The 26,838-nt window shown below is 43.9% G+C and overlaps 5 protein-coding genes and 3 non-coding genes across 8 annotated transcripts; 4 read left to right on the top strand and 4 right to left on the bottom strand.

Annotated features, from left to right (window-relative positions):
* Positions 1-913: 913 nt before the first annotated feature.
* On the top strand, positions 914-1,948 carry MNEG_16813 (hypothetical protein; the record flags this gene model as incomplete). The annotated part of the gene is made up of 2 exons: positions 914-921; positions 1,744-1,948. 2 exons carry the CDS (start codon positions 914-916, stop codon positions 1,946-1,948), a joined length of 213 nt encoding a protein of 70 aa, XP_013906975.1.
* Positions 1,949-2,350: 402 nt separating this feature from the next.
* MNEG_16812 (cytochrome c oxidase subunit 1) lies at positions 2,351-10,864 on the top strand (the record flags this gene model as incomplete). Its single annotated transcript has 7 exons — positions 2,351-2,371; positions 3,338-3,357; positions 6,073-6,524; positions 7,937-7,945; positions 8,265-8,623; positions 10,310-10,718; positions 10,761-10,864. The coding sequence occupies 7 exons, from the start codon at positions 2,351-2,353 to the stop codon at positions 10,862-10,864; spliced, it is 1,374 nt and encodes a 457-aa protein (XP_013906974.1).
* A 3,371-nt stretch (positions 10,865-14,235) lies between these two features.
* Positions 14,236-17,278, top strand: MNEG_16811 (NADH dehydrogenase subunit 5; the record flags this gene model as incomplete). Its single annotated transcript has 3 exons — positions 14,236-14,287; positions 14,620-16,280; positions 17,237-17,278. 3 exons carry the CDS (start codon positions 14,236-14,238, stop codon positions 17,276-17,278), a joined length of 1,755 nt encoding a protein of 584 aa, XP_013906973.1.
* A 250-nt stretch (positions 17,279-17,528) lies between these two features.
* Positions 17,529-17,600, bottom strand: MNEG_t16856. Its single transcript has one exon. It is a non-coding gene; the product is annotated as a tRNA-Glu (tRNA).
* Positions 17,601-18,399: 799 nt separating this feature from the next.
* Positions 18,400-18,470, bottom strand: MNEG_t16855. The gene has a single exon. It is a non-coding gene; the product is annotated as a tRNA-Ala (tRNA).
* Positions 18,471-24,803: 6,333 nt separating this feature from the next.
* MNEG_16810 (hypothetical protein) lies at positions 24,804-25,001 on the top strand (the record flags this gene model as incomplete). The annotated part of the gene is made up of 1 exon: positions 24,804-25,001. The coding sequence occupies one exon, from the start codon at positions 24,804-24,806 to the stop codon at positions 24,999-25,001; it is 198 nt and encodes a 65-aa protein (XP_013906972.1).
* A 1,471-nt stretch (positions 25,002-26,472) lies between these two features.
* MNEG_16809 (hypothetical protein) lies at positions 26,473-26,700 on the bottom strand (the record flags this gene model as incomplete). Its single annotated transcript has 1 exon — positions 26,473-26,700. One exon carries the CDS (start codon positions 26,698-26,700, stop codon positions 26,473-26,475), a length of 228 nt encoding a protein of 75 aa, XP_013906971.1.
* Positions 26,701-26,731: 31 nt separating this feature from the next.
* On the bottom strand, positions 26,732-26,804 carry MNEG_t16854. The gene has a single exon. It is a non-coding gene; the product is annotated as a tRNA-Met (tRNA).
* Positions 26,805-26,838: the final 34 nt, after the last annotated feature.

The following is a 26,838-nucleotide window of genomic DNA, read 5'->3' as shown; positions in this document are numbered from 1 at the left end:
CCGCCTTTGGCGGCCCTCGGGGACCTTTAGGTCCCTTTGGTTCGGGGGGGCCCCTAAGGGCCCCTTAGGAACCAACGGCCACTTTGGTGGCGAGGGGCCGCGAGGGCCGCCAAAGGCGGCTCCCTAAGGCGGCCTCCGAGGGCCTTTGGCCCTAGACCCTTTAGGGGTCTCGCGAGGGCCTTTGGCGAGGGCCCTTAGGCGCCTAAAGAACCAAAGAGGCCCTCAGAACCTTAGCTCTATACAAAAGTGCTTCAAACCTTTCTTTGATCAAACATGCCCAACACAACTAAATATCAAAAGAACAGATGACTGTTCTAACTAAAAATGCAAAAAACAAAATGCTTTAGAAAAATTCTTGACCTCAAGTTGGAATCCTTCAGAAACTCTGGTCTAAAAATTATAGTATGTGCTTAGTGTGATGAGATCTTGTGCTATTGTTTATGTGGCGAGTGAAAGTTTATTTAGATACTCTCAGCCATCTAAAGATGTCTTAGCCATGGTCGCTGTCTTGCTAGCGACCATAGCTCGTCATCTATGATGACCTTCTGGATCCTTTTTTGACCTCTACTTATTGAATGAAGTCATAAGCTCATTTCGAACAGCTCATACAAATCGACGGATCGTGATCATTGCCATGTCTTCTTTTGTAAAGGGGTTTCCACGATGGGCTTGTTCTAGTGCGCCACTGTGTTGATATTCATGCCGTGTGAATCAAATTCCACCTGCAAAGTCTTCACATAAAGGAATATTAATATATTCTCTTTTTGCAGTAAAGCACTTCCCGGGATGCTGCTAAAACAGAGTCCTAAGCGGGTATGAAAGCCGAAATGAGAGCGAGCGAGCAAATCTCATACTCCCAATTAATGGAGGCTCTCGGCCAGCTAATGTTGACATGGCTAAAAAAATGAAAAAAATGAACCTGTAAATACGTCGTCCGTGATAAAGCCCCGCAGTAATCCATAACTCGCCCTTGGGATTATTGGACACTAAGATTGATCCTTTGTAAAACGGGAAAATCTGGTGAAGACTAGTGAATCCGGAGCCACCTAGCAGGATGGTAAAGACCTTCAGGGGCCTAAATCAACAATTTGCATGTTTATCGGAACTGTGTTAGGATTGCCTGAGAGTTTGCCTGATACTAGATATTTAACTAATAAATCTCCAAGAATGCGTTCTTGAAAACACAATGATACGATACTATTCAACAAGCAAACACAATTCCATGAACACGTTCATGGGAACAAACGAAAATTTCTCAGGGAACGGAGCTCTTGTAATAGGGATAACGTTAGGTAACACTAACCGCGTAAAAAATGTTGCGCTCCCTAAGGAGAGCAGGAATGTTAATTACGAAAGACAAGCGACTTTGAAGCCCCGGTGGTTCTAAGGCCGCTTGGGCGGCCTTCTAGAGCCCTTAAGAGGGCTCTCGCCTCTGGCCCCATTCGCCAGTAGATACGGGGGTGGCGGTACGTTCTGTCCAAGTTGAGGAAATTCACATAATAACAATACCACTCACAAACCTCCGCTTAACATTCGGGCAAGCCGTATGAATTGAAAAGTTCACGTACGGTTTAGAGGGCAGTATGATAAACCCTAAAGGGCGGATACCCTAAGCAGCCAAGGGTCGAGGGCCCTTGGCCCTATTGACCCTAAGGGCTGACTAAGCCCCAATGAGTTCGAACATGCATAGCATGGATACGACACCCCCAAGGACATCCTTCTGACCCCTACCAAACGCCAAAGATATTGGCTTACTGTATTTGATTTTTGCAAGCTGGGCGGGTATTATTGCAACCGCAATGAGCATGTTAATCCGTATGGAACTGAGCAATCCAGGTCCAGGCGTGTTAGCATCCGCCGGGCAAGTGTACAACGTGTTGATTACTGCTCACGGACTTCTAATGCTGTTCTTCGTCGTGATGCCTGCTTTAATGGGTGGGTTTGGTAATGTGCGACAAGAAGTCGTATATGGCCTTTCAGTAAAACTGAGAGGTATGGTCTATCTAGGAAATCCTAGTACCTCTGCCTAGTCTGGCATGCGTCTCTAGTAATGGAGGGGTATGAAGCCCAGATGACAAAGCCCTTAGCGTGAAATGGAGATAGCTCTAGGGGCTGGCAAACTTCTATGGCTAATGAAAGTGAACCTATGGATAAAGCACCGACAATCCTCTCCTCTCTGTAAAAAGAGTAGTGTGGGTGTATCTGGTAGTGTTTCCGTACCAGATACTGTAGACCAAAGATATCCACCGGTGTAAAGTAGGAGCCTAAGGAAGTAGTATGGTCATATATGGAACTTGGTAAGCCCAATGTGATCCTAACTGAACTAAGTTTGGAAGGAGGAAAAGCAGCAATGCTTTTTATCTCACAGTGGGTAAAAGACTGGATAAAAAGCAAATGCTCCATTGTAATGATTGAGATAGGATCCAATGATCTACACTGAAAAGTGGCTGACTTATTCACATGGGCGCTTCAACTCAATTCACTCAGACATAAGAAGTGTCAGAGTCACCTTCACACGCACGAAAATGAAACCGGAGTGGAAGCAATGAAAGGAGTCATTGAAAATGCAAAACGTGTGGCAGTTGGAGGGCACTTCTGGTTTGACATCAACTGGCAAAAATGCTATGATGATCTCAAACACATGCAAAGTGATATTGCAGTGGCGTGGAAACAAAGAGACTTGGAGAAAATGAAGGCAGTACAGATGAAATTGGTCAATAGCTTCGCTGCTAAGGAATACTTTGTTCTTTGAACAAATCCAATGGTTGTTAAAATTGTAACCAGCAACAAAGGCCTACTTGGTTTTTCTTTAAAAAACCAAGCAATACTTTATTCTAAAAGAATAAAGCCATACTTGGTTTTTTAAAGAAAAACCAAGCGAAGAATACTCCTAGCATTGACAATGTCGAGGGCCATCTTAATAACCTTTGTGGAATTCTGCTGAGCTTCTGCATAAAGAGGGCCATCAAAGCGGGTCGAAGGCCTTTGGCCCTAAAGACGAGGGCCCCCTTAAAAGGCCCTAGAGGGCTTTTAGGCCCTAGCCCTCGTGTCACAAACAAGTAACCTTCTCCAAGAATCAGAAAACCATTGCGCGACTCAAAGAACAAGACATCTTGAATAATTCATTGAATGTTATTGAACTTTGAGGAGAGAAGTGTTGGAGCTGTGTGCGCTGAAAGGTGCATGCACAGTTCTTAAGGGGGGAAAGGCCGAAAGGCCCTACCTATCCAACTTGGTTGGTGCCTGTAATGATCGGAGCACCAGACATGGCATTTGTGCGCTGCGTCATGACAGCTTGGCTTATCTGGATGGTAACAGAGACAACTTACTGGAACAGTTGCAGCATACTACACTTAGGTGAGGGGGAAAGCCCTGAGCCGAACATAGCATGTGTAGAAAAAGCGGGACGATTCCGAACCCACGTGAATCGATCCTTGCTATTGCTAGTACTCATGGTAAAAGCTACACTGCTTGAACTTCAATTCTTTGATCCCTCTCATGTCGGGGTTAGCCTTGCGGGTTATCGGGCTTATCTTCACGATGTACCATACGGGAAAGCTATGGTACATTCCAGTCAGAAGAATCGAGTGGCAATCAGCCATGTTAAGAGAATGAGTGAAGTACCTAAAAGTACAGCCGACCAAGCTAGCCGGAACGTAGGATGGCCTAAGGGTTTAGGGCCGCTTAGCGGCCCTCGTCCACTTAAGGTGGCCCACAGTCCATCTTTAATGGACCTCGAAGAGACGACCTATGGTCACAGAGCCATCATAGTAGCAAATGCTCCGCTTAACAGCGAAAACAACGTGAAGGATGGCAGCCAACTTGGCTATATGGTCGGAAAGGATGTGACTCGCCGCTGGGCGGGCATTCACGCTTCTGTTCAGGTTCGAACCTTTAGTTCTAAAGCGAAAGCTTTAGGGACAGGGCCTAGGGCCAAAGGCCCGAAGGCCTATGGCCTTAGGGCCCCCTTTCTAGAAGGGAACTGGAAAGAACGTGCGACAATCCCAACTGAATTTATAGCATTTCAGTCTAAATGTGTTAAATGGAAAGGACCTATCAAAGAAAATGTATACAAATTCCTACTTGATCCTCGTATGTTTGAGATCGCCTATGCGAAACTGCGCAACAACCCGGGAAATCTGACACCAGGAATTAACCCGACTCCATTGGATGGAATCAATGCCGAATGGATTCAGGAAACCATCGCATCTTTGAAAGACGAATCCTTTCAATTCACCCCGAGTCGTCGCATTAACACTGCGAAGCCCCAGGGTGGGACTAAGGCCGCTTTAGGCGGCCCTCGACCTTTTACGATTGCACCGCCTCGCGATAAGATAGTCATGGAAGTGATGCGCATGATCTTAGAAGCCATCTACGAGCCTACCTTCAGCCCACACAGCCACGGATTCCGTGCTGCTCACAGCTGTCATACGGCGTTTCGTCAAATCCGCGAGAAATTCGGAGTGGCGAGCTGGTACATGGTCGGTGACATTACCAAATGCTACGATACAATCGACCATCACAAGCTGATGGCTCTGATTGAATCTAAAATTTTGGATCGTAAGTTTAGCCGTCTAGTTTGGAAGAGCCTCCGTGCCGGCTATTTTGAGTTTGACAATTCTCAACAATCTCTAATAGGTACACCGCAAGGCTCCGTGATTAGTCCGATCCTTGCAAACATCTTCATGGACCAACTTGACAAATTCATTGAGTCCAGCTTCATGAACTTGTTCATGAAGGGACTGATGAAAGGCTTTGATCAAGGGACTCATACTTGTAACTTCATACCCTGTCATCGCCTAAATGGGCGCCTGAATCACAGTATTGAAAACCTACCAAAGGAGGAAACTCGTAAGATTCCGATTCAGATGCGTATACTTCCCGCCCGGGACCCAATGGATCCGAACTTCCGTCGTCTAGTATACGTACGATATGTAGACAATTGGATCATAGGAATTCGCGGATCCCACGCCGAGATTGTCCACATCAAAACAAAGGTCGAGGAGTTCTTAAAGGAAAAAATGGGGTTGACCCTAAATGCAGAGAAAACCCTTATCACTCACGCAGAAACGGAGAAAGCACTATTTCTGGACACGTATATCTTTAAAGCTCAAGCGCGTATTACGCGAACAAGCTCTAAAGACTGCGTTATGAATAACGCTAAGGAAATTCGACTTGAAGCACCGATCAAGCATATTGTATCTAAACTGACCAAAGCCCACTTTGTTCGCGAGAGACGAAGCTGGCCTAAATTCATTTGGATACATTACTCCTTGGATCAGATTATCACACTTTACAACGCAGTGATCCGTAGATACATGAACTATTATTCCTTTGTAGATAATCGAGGAGCTCTGGCCACTTATGTGTACTACCTCCTCCGTGGTTCTTGTGCGAAGCTAATTGCAGCGAAAATGAAGTTGGCAAGTCAATTGAAAGTGTTCGAGAAATATGGCAAATTTTTGACGGTCAACGCAGAGAAAAATCTGTTCTTGCATAAGCCAGGTTACAAAAGACGACGTGGGTGTTCCAAATCGGCCATGTGAATTCTATTGTCAACCTCGAGGGCCGCTCTAGGGAGCCGTCTTTGGCGGCCCTCGCGGCCCTATACTCGATCCGTTTCTCCTGCGAGTCTTCTAGGCTTCGTCTGCGAGAGCCACCTAAGTGGCCCTCGGTGTGTGGTAGTGAATATCGTGTAGAGATGCACCATATTCAACATCTTAAGGACATTGAAGCCGGGAAGAACCTTCTTGACAAGCTTATGAAAAAACACAAATCAAAACAAACTCCCTAGAGCCTTTAGGCCTTAGTGTCCTCAGGGCCGAAGGCTAAGGCCACTAAGGTGGCCTTCGAGCCCCCTAAGGTGGCCTTCGAGCCCCCTAAGGGGGCTCTCGGGGGGTACCCCCCGGGCCGCTTTGGCGGCCTAAAGCCACTAAGATGGCTTTCGGGCCATCTGTGATGGCCCTCGAACCCCGAACTTGCACCGCAAATAGACAGTAATGAATCCAGTTGGTGGAGAGCCGTATGAGTCGAAAGGTTCACGTACGGTTCGGGAAAGGGCTCGGCCCTAAGAAAGCCGAGTCTAGTTCATCCCCGAATGAACAACATTAGTTTTTGGGTTCTGCCAAGTTCCATGACACTACTGCTACTTAGCAGCCTAGTGGAACAAGGAGCAGGTATTGGGTGGACCGCGCTTCCTCCTTTGAGCAGTGTGTTGAGTCACTCCGGAGCCTCTGTGGATCTGGCGATTTTGAGTCTACACGTTGCAGGGGTTGGAAGTATTCTAGGATCTATCAATTTCCTAGTCACAGTGGCCAACATGCGTGCTCAAGGCATGACCCCTTACCGTCTTCCTCTTTTTGTCTGGTCTCTTTGTTTCGTTAGCGTGCTACTAATCGGTAGCCTTCCCGTTTTTGCAGCAGGTCTAACAATGCTATTAACCGATCGCAATTTCAATACCAGTTTTTTCTTGCCAGCAGGTGGAGGTGATGTTGTCCTGTTTCAACATTTGTTCTGGTTTTTTGGTCGATTGATTATACCCTTCGCGTATATGTGGCCCTTTAGTCAAGTGATTGACTTTTTGCAGTGGGCTGTATGCTGGAAAGTGTTTGTCTTGGGCTGGGGCCCGGGGGACCTTAGGTCCCCGGGCCGCCAAAGCGGCCCTAAGGCCGGAGGCCTTCTAGGGGCCGCTGTCGCGGCCTCCCTCGCCATCTGTGATGGCCCTAGGCCCCCTAGGGCCCCTAAGGCCAAAGGCCTTCGGGACCTTAGGTCCCCGGGCCCTCGCCTTTGGCCCCATCAAAAATTGCTAGGGCCGAAGGCTCTCGGGCCTTTGGCCCTAGCCCTAGACACCTGGAACTTTACAATGTTTGTAAGTAGCCTTCAAAGCTCCTCTATTGTCACAACAAGTTTCAGTAACACCAATCAGCAGGTAACCAACGTGCTTTTTGCAGTCGTCATTAGCCGACACTTAAAGACACCAGTAGGAACCCCAGAGGCCGTATGCCCACCTGCAAGTTCTAAACCCTTAAAGCTTACGTCTACCCAGAAACACTTACGTTGGTGTCAATGGTTAGCTGGACTCATTGATGGAAATGGATGTTTTCTAGTCAGTAAAACCGGAGAGACCTCTCTTGAAATCATGGTTGCTTCTAAAGATGAAAGTTTAATTCGTCAAATTCAACATTCTTATGGAGGTTCCCTAAAACCTCGTGCAGGATTGAATGCTGTGCGTTATCGTCTTTGTAATCAAAAAAGCCTAACCACTTTGTGTATGGATGTGAATGGTTTCATCCGTCACCCAGTTCGCCTGTCTCAATATCAGAAAGTTTGTGAAAAACTGTTCTTGGTTGTGAAAACAACAGACGCATTAAACCCTGCCCACGGTTGGTTTGCTGGAATGTTTGACGCAGATGGATGTGTTACACTGAATACAGAGTCTACTTTTCCGCAAATCACTGTGAGTATTACACAAAAATATAAAGAAGTTCCTCAAGCTTTTGTAGAGACCTTTGGCGGAAGCCTTTATTTGGATAAAAGTCAAAACGGTTATTGGACTTGGGCCGTACAGTCCAAAGTTAAAGTTTTAGCTATGATTGATTATTTTGAAAAATTCACATGTAAAAGCACTAAACGTCAAAAGCTTTTTTTAACACCAAAAGTTTATGATTTGTTGGCCGCTCAGGCGCATTTGCCAGAGTCTAACAAACACTTTCAATCTAGTTTGCATAAAAAATGGAAAAAAATTATTGACCGTTGGCAGACTATTTCATACATTCTGATACGTTAATGAATTAAACTGGATTCTTTTGTTTGCCGTTTTTTGTCAAAAAACAAAGCAGCCCTTGTTTTAGACAGAAGAAAGTGTTCTTGTACTTATGTAGAAAAACAAAGAACAGCTTTCCGCTGAAACAGGAAAAGAGTTTTTTGTTCTTTGCAGAAAAACAAAGTGCCCTGTTTTTGGTTGTGTTTTCAAAGAAAACACAAGTATACCTTAGAAAAAACAAGCACATCTTTGCACACTTAGACAAAAGAAAGGGTTCTTAGACTTATGTAGAAAAACAAAGGACTGGTCTCTTTTTTCAGAAGAAAGAACTGTTTTGTTTTTTGACAGAAAAAACAAAAAGCTTCATTTGCCGTCTTAGCCGTCTTAGCCGTCTTATTTCTAGAAAAGCTTTAGGTTTGATTTTTCTATGAAAAAATCAAAGAAGAACTTGTAGAAGAGATGGCCCAATTCATGTCAATCTTATTTGAATGAATGCACCCAGAAGTTTACGTGTTGATCCTGCCAGCTTTTGGTATTGTAAGTCACGTGATTAGCTTCTTTTCCCGCAAACCTATTTTTGGTTATGTTGGTATGGTAAACGCCATGGCCGCTATTGCAATCCTAGGTTTCCTTGTATGGGCTCACCACATGTTTGCTGTAGGCTTGGATGTGGACACCCGCGCTTATTTTACAAGTGCAACCATGATTATTGCCGTGCCAACCGGGATTAAAATCTTTTCCTGGTTAGCAACTCTTTATGGTGGGTCTTTGTGGTTAACCACACCCATGTTGTTCGCACTAGGTTTCTTGGTGTTGTTCACCATTGGGGGATTGACAGGTGTCGTGCTTGCCAATGCAGGAGTCGACGTAGCTCTTCATGATAAACACTTGATTTTTTTTAAGAGTGGGGTTTTTTTGTGGAAAAATCTTTTACCACTAACCATGGGTCGAGGGCCGGGAGCCTTTGGCCCCAAAGGCCCTCCTAAGTGGCCCAATGAAAACCGCAAAATGTTTAACACAAACCAAATAAGTGTTTTTCTAATAAAGTACGTAACCAAAAACCAAAAGACTTTTTATTATAAATCTTTTTTCGTTGGATTAATAGATGCAGATGGAAGTATTCAAGTTAATCATTGGAAAAAAAAGTGTTTGCAATATCGAATAGTTATTAAACTTAAAAATACAACAACTAATCTACGAATGCTTCAAGAATTGCGAGAAAATCTTTTCATTGGAAATGTAACAATTTCCAAAAATAAAGAGTCTGTCTTATGGGTAGAAAACCATCAAAAAAACTTTCAAAAGATTTTAGAGATTTTTCATGATTGTCCACCATTAACCACACGTCTAATTCTTCAATTAGATTTTTTTAAACAAAATCTTAACAATCCAAACGTTGACCAATATTTACAAGAACGCTACCATAAATATCATAAACAAGCTCAAATGATTGAAAATCTCAAAAACAGAGAGTCTAGCTTTGTTCAAGAAACAGAGACAATCCTATCTTTCCTAGAAAAGGTTGAAAAATTGAAACATTTTCCCGCATGGTTTTCTGGATTTATTGAGGCTAAAGGATCTTTTTGTTGTAGAAACAAGTCTAGTAGTGTATTGTGTTTTAGCATTGCTCACAAAAATGATTTCTATCTTATTGAAGCTATTCATCGATACATCAATGCTCAAAACAAGATTCGATTTATTGAAAAAAAAAACATTTATTTCTTAGAAGTTTACAACCGTTCCGTGTTAATTTTCTTGAGAAACCATTTGAAAATCTATCCACTTATAGGTGAAAAAAAAAAACAATTTGAATTCTTTGAAAAAAACATATAAAACTATTGAAACAAAGCAAAAAAAAAAAGAAATAAGAGTTATTTTTTTTATTTGCTTTGTTTTTCATAAATAAGACTTTTTTCAAAAAACAAAGCTTTCCAAGTGTGTGTTAAACAAATTCATATCTTTTAAAATAAAAAAACACGCTTCATGAACTGGTTCATAAAGCAACGATTTCAAAAAAGTAAGTGTCATGATGTCAAACCGCTGTGGAACTTGTTTTTTATTGGAGAAAAAAACAAGTTCCGGTTATGAATTCACATTTAAGTTCACATTTAAGTTGAAGTTTAAACTTAAATTTAAGCTTAAGTTTAAAAACTAGATTCATAGCTAACGGGGAAATCTTTTTTTAAGGTTTGGCAAACCTTTTCAGTAGTTTTGAAAAAAGACAATCCCGTGGAAACCAAAAAAAAGATTTGAGTTTTTTCAAAGAAAGCTAGAGTTTTTTCAAGTAGGATCCGTAGAGACTCTACGCGGTTCTTAAAATAGAATTGAGTTTCAAAATTTTAAGAAGAGAGAGTCCGATCCCTTGGGTAACCAAGGATATGGTTTGTTTTTGAAAGAGGCACGCTTCATGAACTTGTTCATGAAGTGAAGCGCTTGAACAGCACGAAGTCCTCTTTTCCCAAAAGAACTGCTTTATTCTTTCAGAAACAAAGTTCTTGCTTTGGTTTTTCTTTAAAAAGCCAAGGAAAACTTTTTTGTTCTTTAAAGAGCCTGAAATTGGGTCAATCAATGACTTACTATGTTGTTGCCCATTTTCACTATGTGTTAAGCATGGGTGCGCTGTTTGGTATCTTCTCTGCGTTCTACTTTTGGGTAGGGAAACTGACTGGGTGTTTGTATCCAGAGCAGAATGGTCAAATCCATTTTTGGCTGTTCTTTATTGGAGTCAATCTAACCTTTTTCCCTATGCACTTCCTTGGGCTCGCAGGAATGCCACGACGATACCTAGATTACCCAGATGCCTTTGTAGGATGGAACGTTGTAGCAAGTTTTGGAAGTTATGTAAGCTTTATTAGCTTTGTGTTCTTCTACTACATTGTTTATCAAACATTGGCTGAAGGGCCAAAATCTGCGGACAATCCGTGGCAAGTTACCAATGAAAATGAATCTGCTGTAGGTCAAAAAGTCTCCAGTTTGTTGACACCAGTCGACGGGTTAGAATGGCAGTTGCCAAGCCCTCCGGCCTACCATACCTTTGGAGATGCTCTTCCAGTGATTCGTGAAACCCCTATGAGCGGTAGCGTGATGCATTCATTTAAATGATTTTCTAATTGCTTGAAAAAGCACATTCTTAGGTTGAAAACAAAAGCCAAGGTTCAGAAGAGTTCAAAAGACATCAAAAACGTTCTTCATGAACAAGTTCAGAATGTTGTGGTTTCACAAACAAGTTCGTGAAAAATATGCTTGAAGCTCGCTGGACATAATCGATGTGGAACCATCCTCGATGGCTTAGCCACCTAAGGTGGCTAGGCCGTCTAAGACGGCCTCGTTATCGAAGATGGCAAGACGTCTATGACGTCTTGGCATCTATGATGTCGAGGGCCACTTAGATAGCTCGAGGGTTATCATAGATGACCCTAGCGCCATCAAAGATGGCACCCTGGACATGGTCGCTGTTCCGCGACCTTGGTTCGAGGGCCACTTAGGTGGCCCTCGGCCTTTAAGCCCTATAGGAACCAAAAGGGGCCTTAGAGCCGAGGGTCTTTAGGGCCCCTAAGGGGGCCCTCGGGGGGTACCCCCCGGGCCACCAAAGTGGCCCTCGAACCCGAAGGCCAAAGGCCTTAGGGCCATCTTTGATAGCCCTCGCCTTTGACCCTATGGACCCTAAGAGCCTTGCTCTCGAAGCAAAGTTCCCTTAGAGAGCCGAAGAATTCATTTCTAGGTTTCTGTTCAACTGAACTTGACTTGAAGGGTTTATGGTCTCTCTTTAGTTAGATTTGTTTCAAATAACTCAACTCGAAAGCTTTGCTCTCCAAGCAAAGAATACTTGCTGCGCTCTTACGCATCAAAGAAATACTGGATGCCCCTCAAGGGCATCAGTATTTGCTGATGTTCTTTAGAACATCAGCAAAAACCCCCTGTGAGTTCCTAGTGAACTCGAAGCCGACTTAAAGGGTTTGGATTCGATGCTAGCTTGCTCTAGCGCAGTGCAATGCGTTATGTTTTTAACAGCGATTATTAGCCCATTCTTGGGAAGCTTCGCAGCAGGGCTTGGTGGCCGCTGGATAGGTGCTCGTGGTAGCGGATTGATCACCGTCTTAGGTTTAGGTACCAGTGCAGTATGTAGCCTGTGTGTTTTGTTAGAAGTGTTGGTTGGAGGTGTGTGCTGTTGCGCTGTTGTTTATGTTGTGAATGAAAATTCATCTACACCGTCTTTGCGTTTTGTAGCTAAGCAATTCCCTAAATGCCATTGGAAACGATGGAGTTCAAAGCAGGATTCAAAGCCATGTAAGTGACGAGGGCCGCCTATGCGGCGAGTCATCATAGATGTCTAGGGCCTCTGGGCCCTAGACATCTATGATGACCCTAGCGCCATCCCAGATAGCGCAAAAGTTGTCATAAGATACATTGGTAAGCTAGGGTTGGTAGAGCTATGGTCGATGACTAAGCCATAGGTGATGTCCGAGCCATCTTTGACGGCTTAGCCACCTTTGGTGGCTCGGTCGTCTTAGACGGGTTAGCCACCAAAGGTGGCTAGGCATCATAGATGGCGGAGCATCTTTGATGTCGAGCTATCTTCGATAGCTAGCCATCAGAGATATCTAGGGCCACTTAAGTGGTCTTCTAGTCATCGACCATGGCTAGGCTAAGTTAATGAACCTGATATACGTTGTCCGTGAAACCAGCACAATAATTCATACCTTTTTCGATGAGCTAAGAGCCGTCTTGGATGGTCGAGCTAGCGACCATTGCTAGCGCATCAAACATCTGCTTGATGAACTCGTTAGTGTATTAGAATTATTTGGCACATGGCTTTCCTACAGCCTCCAAGAAAAGTTTTGCAAAGATAGTGAACCGGTAGACCATCTGATAGTGGCTCAAAGGCCTTAGGGGCTAAAGACCCTTTAGAGCCCCGGAGGGCCGCCAAAGCGGCCCTAGGGCCTAAAGGCTCTCGGACCTTTAGGTCGAGGGTCTTGGGCCAAAGGCCCACTAGAGCCCTTAAGGGGCTCTCGCCTTCGGCCCTATAGACCCTAAAGCCCCTTTAGGGGCCCTTGTCTCACGGCCCTAGACCGTGTCGAGGCCATCGACCGCGGACGAGCCACCTTGCCAGATGGCAAAAACGTACAGGGGCCTAACCCAACCAATTCGCATAAACAACGGAACTGCAGGATTGCTTAAGAATATGCTTGATGCGAGGGCCCCTCAGGAGGGGCCTAGAGGGCCTTAGGGCCCTCCGAGCCATCTTTGATGCTCTTGAGTCATTTTTAATGGTCGAGGGCCTAAGGTCCCTCCGCGCCACTCCACCGTAGGTGGCTAGGCCGTCTTAGACGGCCTCGTGGCACACTAGGGCCTTTAGGCCCTCTAGGCAGCCGCCTAGAAGCGGCCCTCGGGTCCCCCGAAGGCCTCTGGCCTTAGGGCTCCTTAGTGGGCCCTCGCCACTTAGGTGGCCCACAAGTTATCTTTGATGACTAGGGCCGAGGGCAGAGGGCCTTTAGGCCTTAAAGGCCTTTTTGGTTCCTATAGAGCCTAAGAGGGCCTTCGCTAGGGCCCCTAAGGGGGCTCTCGGGGTCTTGGGCCACTTAGGTGGCCCACTAGAGCCCTTAAGGGGCTCTCGCCTTTGGCCCTACCCCGCCCTAGAAGGCCACCTTAGTGGCCTTAGGAGGGACCCCTAAAGGGTCCCCTAAAACGGCCTGGGGGATCGAGGGCCTTTGGCCCTACCCCGCTATAAACCACCTAAGTGGCCCCGGACATTAAAGATGTCCGAGCCGCCAAAGCGGCTGTAGAGCGCATCAAGCCACAATTTCATGAACTTGTTATGAAAAAACCGAAAGGTATAATGGGAACGGAGCTGTCATAGTAGGGACAATATTAGGTAATACTAATCGTGCAAAGGAACGGGGTTTCACATAACAAGGATTTGCTTGTTTTTGCTTGTGTTTTCGAAGAAAACACAAGTATTGCTTGGTTTTTCTTTAAAAAACCAAGTATACCTAAGGAAAAAACAAGACATCAAAATAACTCAAAAATATTCTCTAAAATTCGCACTTCCGAAGGATAGCAGGCGATTAGTTTGAAAATGAATTAATAATCTTTTAATGAATGATAAAAAATCTATATAGCAAGGATTTTACTAACATTGAAAATGTTAGGAACACAAAGTGTGTTTTAGCCCTAACAAATACAAATAATTATGTGATTCGCCCCGATCTAATAAATAAAAACCCGATCAAAGATATTAGTCACTCTAATAGACTGATCGTGGCTTATAAACTTCTCAAATTCAAACCGGGGAACACGACTCAGTAAGAGTTCCATTGAAGAAACCCCCCTTCGGGGTGGGATAGGCCGTCGAAGACGGGCTAGCTATCTTTGATAGCTAGGCATCTGAGATGCCTAGCCACTTAAGGTGGCTAGCCCGTCAAAGACGGCCTCAGCCATCTAAAGATGGCTCAGCCGTCTTTGACAGCCTAGACATGGTCGATGATTCTCGAACCAACAACATTCGAAAAAAAAACAAGAGCTCTAGTTAAATCAGAAAGTAACGAAACGAAAAAGTTTGGAATAATTACATTGATTAAAAGATTAGATTCAACAACCCTCTAATATCTAATCGCGGGCGAGCCGTATGAACTGAAAGGTTCAAGTACGGTTCTGAGGGCAGTTTAAGAGCCGCTAAGGTGGCCCTCGTACCTAGGGCCTAAAGGCGAGAGCTCCCTTAGGGGCTTTAGAGAGCCCCTAGGCCCTAGCCACACTTTGGTAGCCCATAAGCAGACTTTATAAAGGAAATTGTCTCTATGGAGACTCTCCTCTCTAAAAATTCTGTCTTTATGAATCTTCTTCTGACCTCTACTCTCCAGTGACAGTGTCCTTGGGTTCTTGGTTCCAAGGCAGTACTGTTCATGTAACTTGGCTTTTCTCTTTTGACAGCCTGACGGCTTGCATGATGGTTACAGTTACAGCGGTAAGTTTTTGTGTTCACCTGTACAGTTTGGGTTACATGCAAAACGATCCGCACTTGCCTCGGTTTATGAGCTATCTAAGTTTGTTTACAGGAGGTATGCTGGTTTTGGTGGCGGCCAATGACTTGGTAACTCTATTAGTGGGTTGGGAATTGATTGGTGTTTGTAGCTATCTACTAATTGGGTTTTGGTTTCATCGCTTAAGTGCAACCAAGGCGGCAATGAAAGCAGTTTTGGTAAATCGAGTGAGTGATACAGCCCTTCTGGTAGGCTTGATGGGCTTCTGGTGGTATCTGGGCAGTACGGACTTGTCTTTGCTGGTTGCCACCAGTACATCTGCCTCTTATACAGATTTTCTATGTGCAATGATCCTAGCAGGAGCCTTAGGTAAATCTGCGCAGATCGGGTTGCACGTCTGGCTTGCCGACGCCATGGAAGGTCCAACCCCGGTCAGTGCCCTGATCCATGCGGCGACTCTAGTCACCGCGGGAGTTTATCTGATTGCGCGAACCAGCTCTGTTTGGGAGTGTAGTGTTTGGGGTCGCAGTGCTTTGGTATGGGTTGGTGCCTTAACCAGTTTGATGGCTGCCACAATGGGTCTGGTTCAAACCGACCTGAAACGTGTTATTGCTTACTCTACGTGTAGCCAGCTAGGCTATATGATGGTAGCCTTAGGATTGAGTCATTATGGGTTAGCAGTGTATCACTTAATGACTCACGCATGCTTTAAAGCCCTATTGTTTTTGGGTGCTGGGGTGGCCATCCACGCCACTGCAGACGTACAAGACTTGCGCAGACAAGCAGGAGGTGGGGCTCACCAAGCATTACCGTTCACATGGGCGTGCTTGTTGCTTGGGAGTTTAAGCTTGATGGGTTGGCCTTTCTTAGCTGGTTACTATAGTAAGGATGGGATTCTTGAATTGGCATGGGCCACTCAAGGTGCTGAAGGCGTTTATTCCCATTTTATCTTAATGGCTGTGGCCGCTTTCACCAGTGCTTATAGCTTTAAAGTTTTGCTGGCCTCTTTTGTTTTTGCTCCAAATGCTCGAAAACTCGAGATCAGCCATCCAGGTCTTCCTTACACCATGTGGATTCCTTTGATTATTCTGGCTTTAATGAGCGTGTTGGCCGGTTACGGGTTCAGCGATGCTTTGATTGGGTGGGGAACTTCCTTTTGGAACATTAGCTTACAAGGAACACCTTCTAATCTTGAGGCAGTCAGTAGCCATATGATTCCCTTATGGGTGGCCTGGTTACCTTTTGCCACTGCGTTCATTGGCCTAGGGTTAGCATATTCTTATGCTTGGCCTATGCCTTGGTGCGCCGAGGCTTTTCAAAAGAGTTTGGTCTTGTTCTTACAGTCTCGCTGGTTGTTTGATCAAGTGTGGAATCAATGTGTAGCCGCGCCTGTGTTGAACCTGGGTGTCTATACCTGGAAATCTCTTGACAAAGGATTCCTGGAAGTGCTGGGTCCCCGTGGACTTACTCAAGCAGTCAGCGAGTGGGCAGTGCCTTCTCTCAAAAAATGGCAAAGTGGAGCGGTCCAAGACTACGCCCTTGTGAACCAAGGAGTTGTGGTCTTGGGGCTTTTGGCGCTTGCCTATGCAAGCAGTGGATTGGGTCTTTATGCCTTTGACTCTTCCATGGAAAGTGCTCTCTTTGAGAGTCAGGGTACATGGTTCAACAACCCGAAAGTCTATACACTCGCGCTCTTTTTGCTTGTAGGAAGTCTTTAGGGTATGCTTGATGGTCTAGGGCCTAAAGGCCCTCGGGTAAACCCCCGGGCCAAAGGCCCTAGAGGCCCAAAAAGTCTTAAGAGTCCTCAAACCCCTTCATATGCACTTTTTTTGAGACCATTGTCAATTAATGGGTCAATCAATAAATCCGTCAATGCATCAATTAATAAATTTTTGAAAAAAAACCTAGAGCTCTAAGCTCTACAACCTAAACCCTATGACTAGGGTGGTTTAATTGAGCTTTCGGTTCTTCAGTTTTAAAATCAAGAAACCTTTGAGAATTGTCAAAACAAAAGTGCCAGGTTTAATCTTCTGGAAAAAAGAATACCTTCTTTGAATGGTTTTATGCGCTCAAGTACATAAAAAATATCCCAGGTGTTCTTTAGAACACCGACCGTGTCTCAGATGTTCTTTAGAACATCGACCAGGGCGGGGCGAAGGGCCGCCTAAGCGGCCGCGAGGGCCCCTTTGGTGGCCCTAGAGGGCCTTTGGCCCTAGACCCCCAAAGGGGTCCCGAAGGCCACCCCACCAGAGGTGGCGAGTGGCCTTAGAGGGCCGCTTTGGCGGCCCTCCCGGCCCTAGACCCTTTAGAGGTCCCTAAGGCCAAGGGCCTTCTAGGGCCACCTAAGTGGCCCTCGTCCCCCCGAAGGCCTCTGGCCTTAGAGGGCCTTTAGGCCCTAAGGCCCTAGATGCTCTAGGGCACTTCAAGCACATCTTTGTTTTTTCGAAGAAAAATTAAGAATACCCAAATGTTCTTTAGAACATCGACCATATCCCAGATGGCCCTAGAGAACATCGACCAGGGCCTTGATAACTTTTAAGTTATCAAGCATATCTCAAATGTTCTTTAGAACATCGACCACAGCTTTTTTTTTTAAAGTTGCTTTTTTTCTCCTGAAAAAAGCTAAACAGACCAGAACCTAGGAACTTCATCAATAATAAAACGTACTACAACTATGATTAGTATAGGCTGAATTGCAATCGAAGGTCTTTAAACACTCACCTTCCATTCTAGCTTTACTGGAAGAGCTTAACAGTTTTAGAAATCTCACAAAAACTCTAAAAAAAGAGCGACCTCGACGGGATTCGAGCCCGTGTTTACGCTGTGAAAGAGCATTGTCCTAACCACTAGACGACGAGGACATTGGGTTGGTGCTTTGAAAAAAAAATCAAAGCACTGCTTTCTAGGGGTCAGAAGAAGATCCGTAGAGACAGAGTAATTTTAGAGAACAAGTTTCTAAAATTTTTTTTTTAGGATATACCTCGTGCGCTTTAGCGCGTGAAGCATACTCTTGATGCCCCTAAGGGCATCAAGGCACTGCTTGATGCCCCTAAGGGCATCAAGGCACTGCTTGATGCCCCTTAGGGGCATCAAGGGTACTTCAAACTATCTTCAGAACCGTATTTGAACCTTTCAACTCATAGGACTGGCTTGCTGCTAGAATTGTGAAACTGTTTGTAAATGTTGGTTTTTGTCAATATTGATTCCTTACTTCCAAAGTAATACTATAACCGCTGCTTTCCAGTAACGTTACAACCTCTGGTTGTAATATGTTGCTGGGAAGTTATAGTTTCCAGTAGATTTCACAACAAGCTCTACTAAAGGAGTAATTATTTCAGCTGAGAAACTCGATTGTCGATCTTTGATTCGAGGGCCGTTGGTTCCTAAAGAAACTAATAGGCCCTTTAGGCCTTACAGGAACCAACCAGCCTCAGACAGCGACCATGGCTCAGCATCGACCATGTCCTCAGCCATCTAAAGATGGACCGTTAGGTTGTCTTTAATGAACGAGCGCCGCCTTAGGCAGTCCTTTAGCGCATGAAGGACATGCTTGATGCCTTTCAAAGGAATCAAAGTAAGTTTTCAGTTACAACAGAAGCAACAGCAGAATGGCACAGATGACCTACCAAAACAAGTTAATTAAAAGTTTGGTGTGTCTGTTGGAAACACGCGGAATCGAACCGCGACTTTCTGCATGCAAAACAGACACTCTACCATTAAGTCATATTCCCGGATGGGTTTTCTATCAAAACCTTTAGGCTTTTATAGAAAATCTGTAGGATGTGGTTGATAACGTTTAGGTTATCAGAGATGTGGTCGATGTTCTAAAGAACATCTGGGATTTGGTTGATAACCTTTGGGTTATCTAGGATTTCCTTGATGCCCTTGGGGGGCATCAAGACTTTTTTCATTAAAACTTTGAAGCTTTCATCTAAAATCTATAGGCTTTCATAGAAAGCCTTGAAACTTTCATTCTGATCTTTCATTCTGATCTTTGGTTGAAAACTTGTAGGCTTTTTTTATTAAAAACTTTTAAGCTTTCAGGGCCATTTTTGATGGCCTTCGAGAAAACAAACGTCTGCTCTTATTAAGAGCTAAAGCTTCAATTAGGGTTCGAGGGCCTAAGGGCCTTCCAAGCCCTAACTCGAGCAATAAAAAAAAATTCTGAATTCACAGTCTTTTGTTGATTGTGAATTGGTCAACTTTTGAAAAAGAGTTGGTTTTGAAGAAGATCTTAACTGCATCAAATTTTTTTCTTTTCTGAAAAGCATAAAGCTTTCACAGAAAAAAGTTAAGTTTGAAAAAAGAGAAACAACAAACTCAAAGCAAGAAGAAACAATGGGATTCATCAAAGAGACCAAAGGGCTTCTCTTTAGAAACCGAATCACTCTGCATTCGAAGCATTTTGCAGAAAACCTAGGATTTTCGGCCGTCTGTTAGACTTAAGCTACTTATTCATGCATAATCACTTCGGACATGTCCAAAAAACTTGACAATTTTTCTTCTTCCTAATACCGAACGTTTGGCTACCTGTGTGTGTAAAAAAAAAAAGCATAGATAAAAAAAAGAATCAAATAGAAAAAAGTTTGTATAAAAAAAGTTTCTTTCGGTTAAGAGACCGCATCAAATATCTTTTCACGTTCATGAAGGAGTGCAGAGCGGTGATAGTCATAGATGCCTAGCTATCTTTGATAGCTAGCCCGTCGACCACGGCCTAGGGCTCGACGGCCTTTGGGCAATCTAAGATTGCCCACTAGGCCGTCGACCGAGGGCCACTTTGGTGGCCCTAAGGCCAGAGGCCTTCGGGGTACCCCCCCGGCCTAGACAACGACCGTGGCGAGTCATCGAAGATGGCAAGACGTCATAGACGTCTTGTCCGTCAAAGACGGCCTAGGCCGTCGAAGACGGGCTAGCCATCGAAGATGGCTAGGCATCTAAGATGTCCTCGCCATCTTCGATGGCTTAGCCCGTGGTCGACGGCCTAAGCCACCAAAGTGACCTTAGCTATGGTCGCTAGTTCGATATTAAAGATGTCCGAGCCGCGGTTGCGGCCTTTCTCAAATAACAGAAGAAAGCTCAAATCATGACTTGCTTGAAAGCTTAAATAAAAGCTTACTCAAAAGCGCATTCTTTGATCTTTGGCTTTCAGCTAAAGCCGATTTAGCTGGTTTTTTTGGCTTTAAACAAAAGCCGACTCTTTGTGTGACCGCCAGAAGGTTTTTAGGCTCTAGGGCCTAAGGCCGAAAGCAAGTCATGTGAAAAAAAAGTGTTGTTTCGTACAACCAAGCCAGTCTTTACAGAAGTACACTTGTTGCCGATCCACGTGGTAGACTTCCACGAATTTAGAGACCTGTTTTGACAAATCTTTCCCACTTCAGATGCCTTCAGCGGTTCTGATGTCCAACTTAGCTGCCCGGCGATACTGCAGAAACAATAACCGGTAGACCAGAGGTTGGGACCCCTCCGGTCCTCTCGTACTGGGGGGTCTGAGTCTCAGTCTAATTTAGCACAGATAGGAACCGTACTGTCTCACGACGCACTAAACCCAGCTCGTGTGCTGCATTAAAGGACGAACAGTCCTACCCTTTGGACCTTCTGCAGCCCAAGGACGCAACAAGCCGACATCGAGGTGTCAAACCAGCTCGTCGATAGGGAGTAGGGGTCAGAAGAAGTTCCATAGGGAATGCTCTGGTCTTTAGACCAGAGGAATGCTCTGGTCTTTAGACCAGAGGGAATCCCTTTAGGTTCTGAAACTGCCCTCAGAACCGTACGTGAACCTTTCAATTCATACGGCTCGCCAGATGTTAATACAAAGGTTTTTGTGGTTAACGATCTTGCTTTTCTTGGGGAGTGCAAAAAATTTTTACACGGTTAGATTTTTCATCTAACGTTATCCCTGTTAAGATAGCTCCGTTCCCATAGGACTTTAGTCCGTTAGGCAATCCCATAGTTCCGTTGTTCTTGCGTTCTTTTTTCCTGGTTTAGGCTCCCGTACGTCTTTACCATCGGGTGGCTCCTGATTCACAATCTTCGCTGGATTTTCCATGAAGAGTGTTAGAAAGTCCTGTGTCAAATAATTCTTAAGGGAGAATATGGCCGATGTTCTAAAGAACATCTAGGACATGGTCGGTGTTCTAAAAAACACCTGGGACATGCTTGATGTGTCTTTAGCACATCAAGGATATGCTTGATGCCCCTCAAGGGCATCAAGGTATGAATTACTGCGCGGCTTTATCACGGACGACGTATGTGTTTCGGGTTCATTAACTTAGCCATGCCAAGACTAGCTTACCAATGCCTGTTGGTGGTATCTTCCCCACTCACATGGCTTTCTTTCCCGCTTAGAACTCCGTCGTTTTCGACGGCATTCAGGGAAGTGCTTTACTACATAGAAGCGAAGATGATGTAGGTGAACTCTCGTTCACAGCACAGAACAACGGCACAATGGCGCACCTCTAGGAGCCGATGAACCTGTTATCCCTGGCGTACCTTTGATCCGATGATCAGTGGTTTTTCCACACCAAACCACTGGGTCACTATCGCCTACTTGCGTACCTGTTCGGAGAGTGTTCCTTACAGTCAGGCTAGAGAAATGGATTGCCACAAAATCTTACCCATGAAAGGGGGATTTCTAACCTTGGCGCGCCTCCGATACTGTTTTGGAGGCCTCCGCCCCAGAGAAACTCCCACACTGTCTGACCAAAAACAGAACTTTCGCCTAGGATTAAAGGCCTCATTAGGGTTGCTCCAAAGAGCGATGGCCTCTGGAAGGCCCTTAGGGCCCTAAGCTGAGAGTGAGTTGAGTGTGTTCAAACAGAGTTTGAACAACGCCTTCACAGTTCCTTTTTTTGGAGCTGCTCTTCTTCAAAAGGGTGGTCTCTCATTTGTCTTTTCTATGAAATCAGAAAAGTCCCACCTAGACTGAACTCCTGAAGTAAGAACAGCAACAACAGCTTGAAGTCAAGGTGCCAGGGTCTTATCGTCCCGTGCTAAATCTCTCGCCTCTTCACGAGAATGTCAAGTTCGCTGGCGACTCGGGAGAGACAGCAGAACAATCATTCCGCCATTCATGCAGGCCAACAATTATTTGGCAAGGAATTTCGCTCATAGGTTTAAAAATTGTCAGAAACATTTTTAAACACTTTATAGATTTTATTCTTTTTTTGCGAAATCTATAAAGCCTTGATTTTTGTTTGTTTTTCTGTGAAAAACCAACAAGAGTCAAGCACGCTCTCTTCTTTTTCAAGTATTTATTATAAGGTTTCTTTTGTGACAAATAAAAACTGCATGAAAAAATTGATTTCATAATCAACAAGTAAAGAAAAAACACAAAAAATTTTGTTATTTAACAGAATTCTCATATTTATCGAATTATATAATAAATAGTTTTAAATTAAACGCTCTATTCTGATTGACAAATCAGAATAAAAAGAATAATGATTAAAACAAGAGTTGGACTCTATCTTCAAATAACAAATTCAAACTTCTCAAAAATACATCACCATGTAGCCTTTCTAAACAAATTTAGAAAACATATCCTTTTCAACTAACTTCACTATAAGGAATTTTTTTTGCAAGTTCCAAACATTGAACAAAACCTTCTTCCTTCAAATGTACTTTTTGTTTGAGTAAGAAACAAAGCTTTCGGAAGCGAAGAAATTCCACTTTTTTTTGAGTTTTCAAAAAATGTTTTTCGAAAAAGGGAATAATTTTACCACATAAATCGCTATTTTTTCGAACACGATATGTTATTGTATCATCTGTTGCATCTTTATCTTTAATTTTGCTAACAGCTCCACAACCAAATACAGCTTTGATTTTATACAAAAGATCCACGTCACGTTTATGTTGTGTAATCACAAATTCCGGTTGAATTTGCATTTTAAAGCGAAAACTTTTATTAGTCATTATGTTAGCTCGAAAGTATCCTTCTCCATCTACAAAACCTACAATCCACATAGAATGAAGTTTGACAGTCATTATTTAACAAGGATGTGCTTGTTCTTTCTTAGAAAGAATAAAGATATCTTTGTTTTGTCTAAGACAAAATAAGGACATGGTCGGTGTTCTAAAGAACACCTGGAACATGGTCGGTGTTCTTTAGAACACCTGGGACACGCTTGTTTTGTCTTAGACAAAACAAGGTTTGAGATTCTATTTGATTTGTTATTTGTTAAGCGTTTGGTCTCTGAGGGTTTAAGCTTTTTAATTTTTTTACTAAAAAACTTATCTTCCCTGCTGATTGCCCATTGTATTATCTTTCAAATTGTTACAAAAAAAAGTAGCACTTTTCACAGAAAAGTACAAACTCAGCTGTGAAATAGCTGAGGAAATCTTTTTTGTATTGAAAGCTTTAGGGGTTTCCAGCATATAGCTTAATTTTACTAAGGCAGCGAGCAGGTTTTTTACCTTAGAACCATATTCCGATAGGTAAGCCCTTTCAGGCTTTCCCCCGGCCACAACCGTGCGTGCGACTTTCGCCGCACACGGCTACAGCGACAGGCTTTTTACTTTTTGTTGGGGGTTTTCTTTTAATTTGTTGTTCAGTTGAACTAATTTGTTGATCTGTTGAATCAATCCCATTTCTGTAAATCGCGCTTTTAATGCAGTCTTTTTAGTATAAGTAACCTGAAGATGACATTCCATATGGAGTGCTACCAGGTTTTTGGCATCGGGGACGAGGGCCACTTAGGTGGCCCGGGGGGACCCCCGAGGGCTTTTAGGCCCTAAGACCACATTGCTTCCCCCAAGTTTCTTGGCGATCTTCTGATGGATTTCCATAGGTTCTTCATCTTCGATTGTTTGTAGGCTAACCGGGCAAAAACTTTTTGCTTTTTTCAGCAGGTCCCAGGACGTCCGTTAGATGGGTCTGCTTTGACGAGTTTTCCATCTTTGCGAATCTAGGGCCGCTTAGACGGCTAGGCCGTCTTAGACGGCGATAATCATCGAAGATGATTCGCCACCTGCCACCTACGGTGGGTGGCCCTCGTCATCTTTGATGGCAAGACGTCATAGACGGCCTTGGACATCTTAGATGTCTTGGGCCACTAAGGTGGCCCGAAGGCCTTTGGCCTTAGGGCCTCGTTGGTTCCAAGGGGAACCAAAGGCCCTAAGCCACTTAAGTGGCCGTTGGTTTTAGGGCCACTAAGGTGGACCTCTTAAAGGTCTAGGGCCAAAAGCCCTCTAGGGCCACCAAAGTGGCCCTCGCGGCCGCTTAGGCGGCCCCTCGCCTAAAGGCCCTAAAAGGAACCAAAAGGGCCGTTAAGGGCGGCTTTCAACCAGCAAAACTATTGACCAAATTACTCCTCTGGCTTATTCTGAAGAAGTTTTAATGTACCCTTATCTGCATTTTTATAAGCTACTACAATTCCGTGTTGCAATTGGGCAATCAAAGATTGCCCACGTGCAACGATTTCATAGCATCTCTGCCAGTCAATGCTGCACCAGTTCCACACAATTTCTATTTTTCATCGAAGAGCCACCTAAGGTAGCTCTCAGTCCATCTTTAATGGACCTCGTTAAATGGGATTCTGTTTTTGCCTACTGCCTTTTGGAGTCAGGTAGGTATCTAGGACTGATTTTGCTCAGGATATGTAGCCCCGTCACCCATTGGACAAGTGGGCCACCTTTCGGTGTAGATCATAAGATCTTATCTCTGTGATTACAGCAGAGCCTTTGCTTATTGTCCAGGCTTCTACCCCCTGCTCGATAGTTCAAATTGCTTTGAACTCTCTTGAAATTCAAGAGAGCATGGGGCTTACCTTGTTCCAATATAATATTGTTACGATTTCTGTTAGGGTCCATCTATACACCATGGGCTTGATCTTACGATCTGACCAAACTGATGGGTCAACTCTGGCGACCCACCCAAGCCCAAGCCGTTATTTCAACCTCCGGCCATCGTGGTGCCTCAAGCGATGGTTCACTTTCATTACCCATGAGAATCTTCACCTAGCTCAGGATCGTCCGGAGGTCAAACGTCCTGTTACATTGTTCTAGAAGCTTCACACAATTCAATTACTCGTATTGCATGTTCTAGTAGGTTAATTAGGTTGGCTCTAATTATGGAATTTCACCATATTATTATATTAGCTTATCAAGTCGCACCAGAGTTATGGCTGCCGTTTACCGGTCCTTCTGTTTATATACTTGCATATACTAGACTTATCTCCCGGCACCGGGCAGGCGTCAGGCTTTATACGCAGTGTTTCCACTTTGCAAAGCCCTGTGGTTTTAATAACCAGTTGTCGTTCTCTCTTTAGTGACACCTTTATTAAGGTCTAGCTTCTTCCGAAGTTACGCTAGTATTTTGCCGAGTTCCTTTCCCGAGTGTCTGCCTTAGCCTTTGCTTATTCAGCTTATCCACCTGTGTTGGTTTAGGTACGGTATTGTTTATGGTTTATGAGGCCCTGCTTGATAACCTAAAGGTTATCAAGGCACGCTTCATGAATAAATTCACGAAAGGGCCATTCTTGAAGCACTTCAAATTATTCTTGTTTGAACAAATCAGCACTCTTCAAGATTCTCCAAGAACCGCAGTTCAAAATCTTTGAAGTCTTTTCCAGGTTGCTCTTCTTTTTTCAAACAAAAGTTCTTTGTGAATTCATACTTTTTAAACCTTATTGAACTCTAAGCTCGAGGGCCACCTCGAGCGGCCCTCGTCATGGTCGATGACTAGGGCGCCATCTTTTATGGCCGAAGGCCTAAGGGCTCTCCAGGCCACTTTAGTGGCTCTAAATTGCTGAGCGCTTGCTCAGCGATTTTATTCAAAGCGCCAGAGACGCAATGTTGACAGGAACAGGAAGGGCTTGAACCTATGACCACTGATGGCTGATGTGCATATATGTGATGAAAGGATAAATAGTCTCTCTAAAAATTTCTTTGTATGATGAACGCAGGAGAATCCTAATAACCAAATGGGGTTATTTGATTATTTGATTATTTGATAAGTTATTGAAAAATAACTTAAATTAAATATTTTGGTAATTCAGTGATTTGGTAATTTGACTTTGGCAAAGAGTCTAAAACTCTTCGGGTTTTTAGGCCTTAGGACATCACAAGAGCCGCAGTTCAAAATCTTTGAAGTCTTTTCCAAATAGCTCTTCTTTTTTCAAACAAAAGTTCGTTGTGAATTCATACTTTTAAAATCATATTGAACTCTAAGCACGAGAGCCATCGACCATGCCTAGCTATTTTCGATAGCTAGGCATGGTCGATGGCTCGTGCATTTAGGATATGCTTGAAGCTGGCTAAATCATCGACCATGAGCTAGCGAGTTTCAACAAAATGTCTTATTTACTGTCAAGGCCACGTCTCATTAGCGCGTTCGTGAAAAAAATACAAGGACCGTTTAGAGCATGAAGGACATGCTTCATGCTTTAGAAGACATGAAGGCGAACAATCGCACTTTATCATAAAGATAAAGTGAAATTTAAGTCTCAGCAGCACACGCTGAAATTCAAAGAGTTCTTTAAAGAGTTTTAACATTTATTTTGGTTATGAACATTAATTTGGCAAAAGTGAAAGGCCAATGAACTTCTCAGAAGATTCCTTAAAAGATTTCTGTTAAAGATTCAATAAAAGGTCTCTTAAAAGGTTTCTGTTAAAATTTCAATAAAAGATCTTTCTAAAGGATTAAAAGTTTCAATGAAAAGTCTCTCAAAACATAGACTTAATCAAAAATTTGACCTCTTCATGACGTTGTAATGAAGAGTTTGTTTTTTTTTCTAGTTCTTAAAATGAGCTAAACAAGATCAAGAAGGCTACCAACAGGGTAAATAGCGCAATGCTTTCACATAGCGCAAAACCGAGTAGGGCATAACCCATCAATTGTTTCGCCATTAGGGGGTTACGTCCTGCGCTTTGGATCAAAGCTGCAAAAACGATACCAATCCCTGCTCCTACACCTGCTAATGCAATCAGAGCACTTCCTGCTCCAATAAGTTTTGCTGCTTGTACCATAGGATATTATTGCAGAAGGGAATCCCTGTAATTGCAGTGAATGGATTCGAACCATTATCGTCGGGTCATGAGCCCGATGAGTTCTCCAGTTACTCTACACTACAAAGAAGAGACCAAACTAGTTTTGTCTTTGTTTCT

This window comes from Monoraphidium neglectum, mitochondrion, assembly GCF_000611645.1.
Source record: "Monoraphidium neglectum strain SAG 48.87 mitochondrion, whole genome shotgun sequence".
In the NCBI taxonomy this organism is placed as follows: domain Eukaryota; kingdom Viridiplantae; phylum Chlorophyta; class Chlorophyceae; order Sphaeropleales; family Selenastraceae; genus Monoraphidium; species Monoraphidium neglectum.
This window is presented reverse-complemented; position numbering and strand designations above follow the sequence as displayed.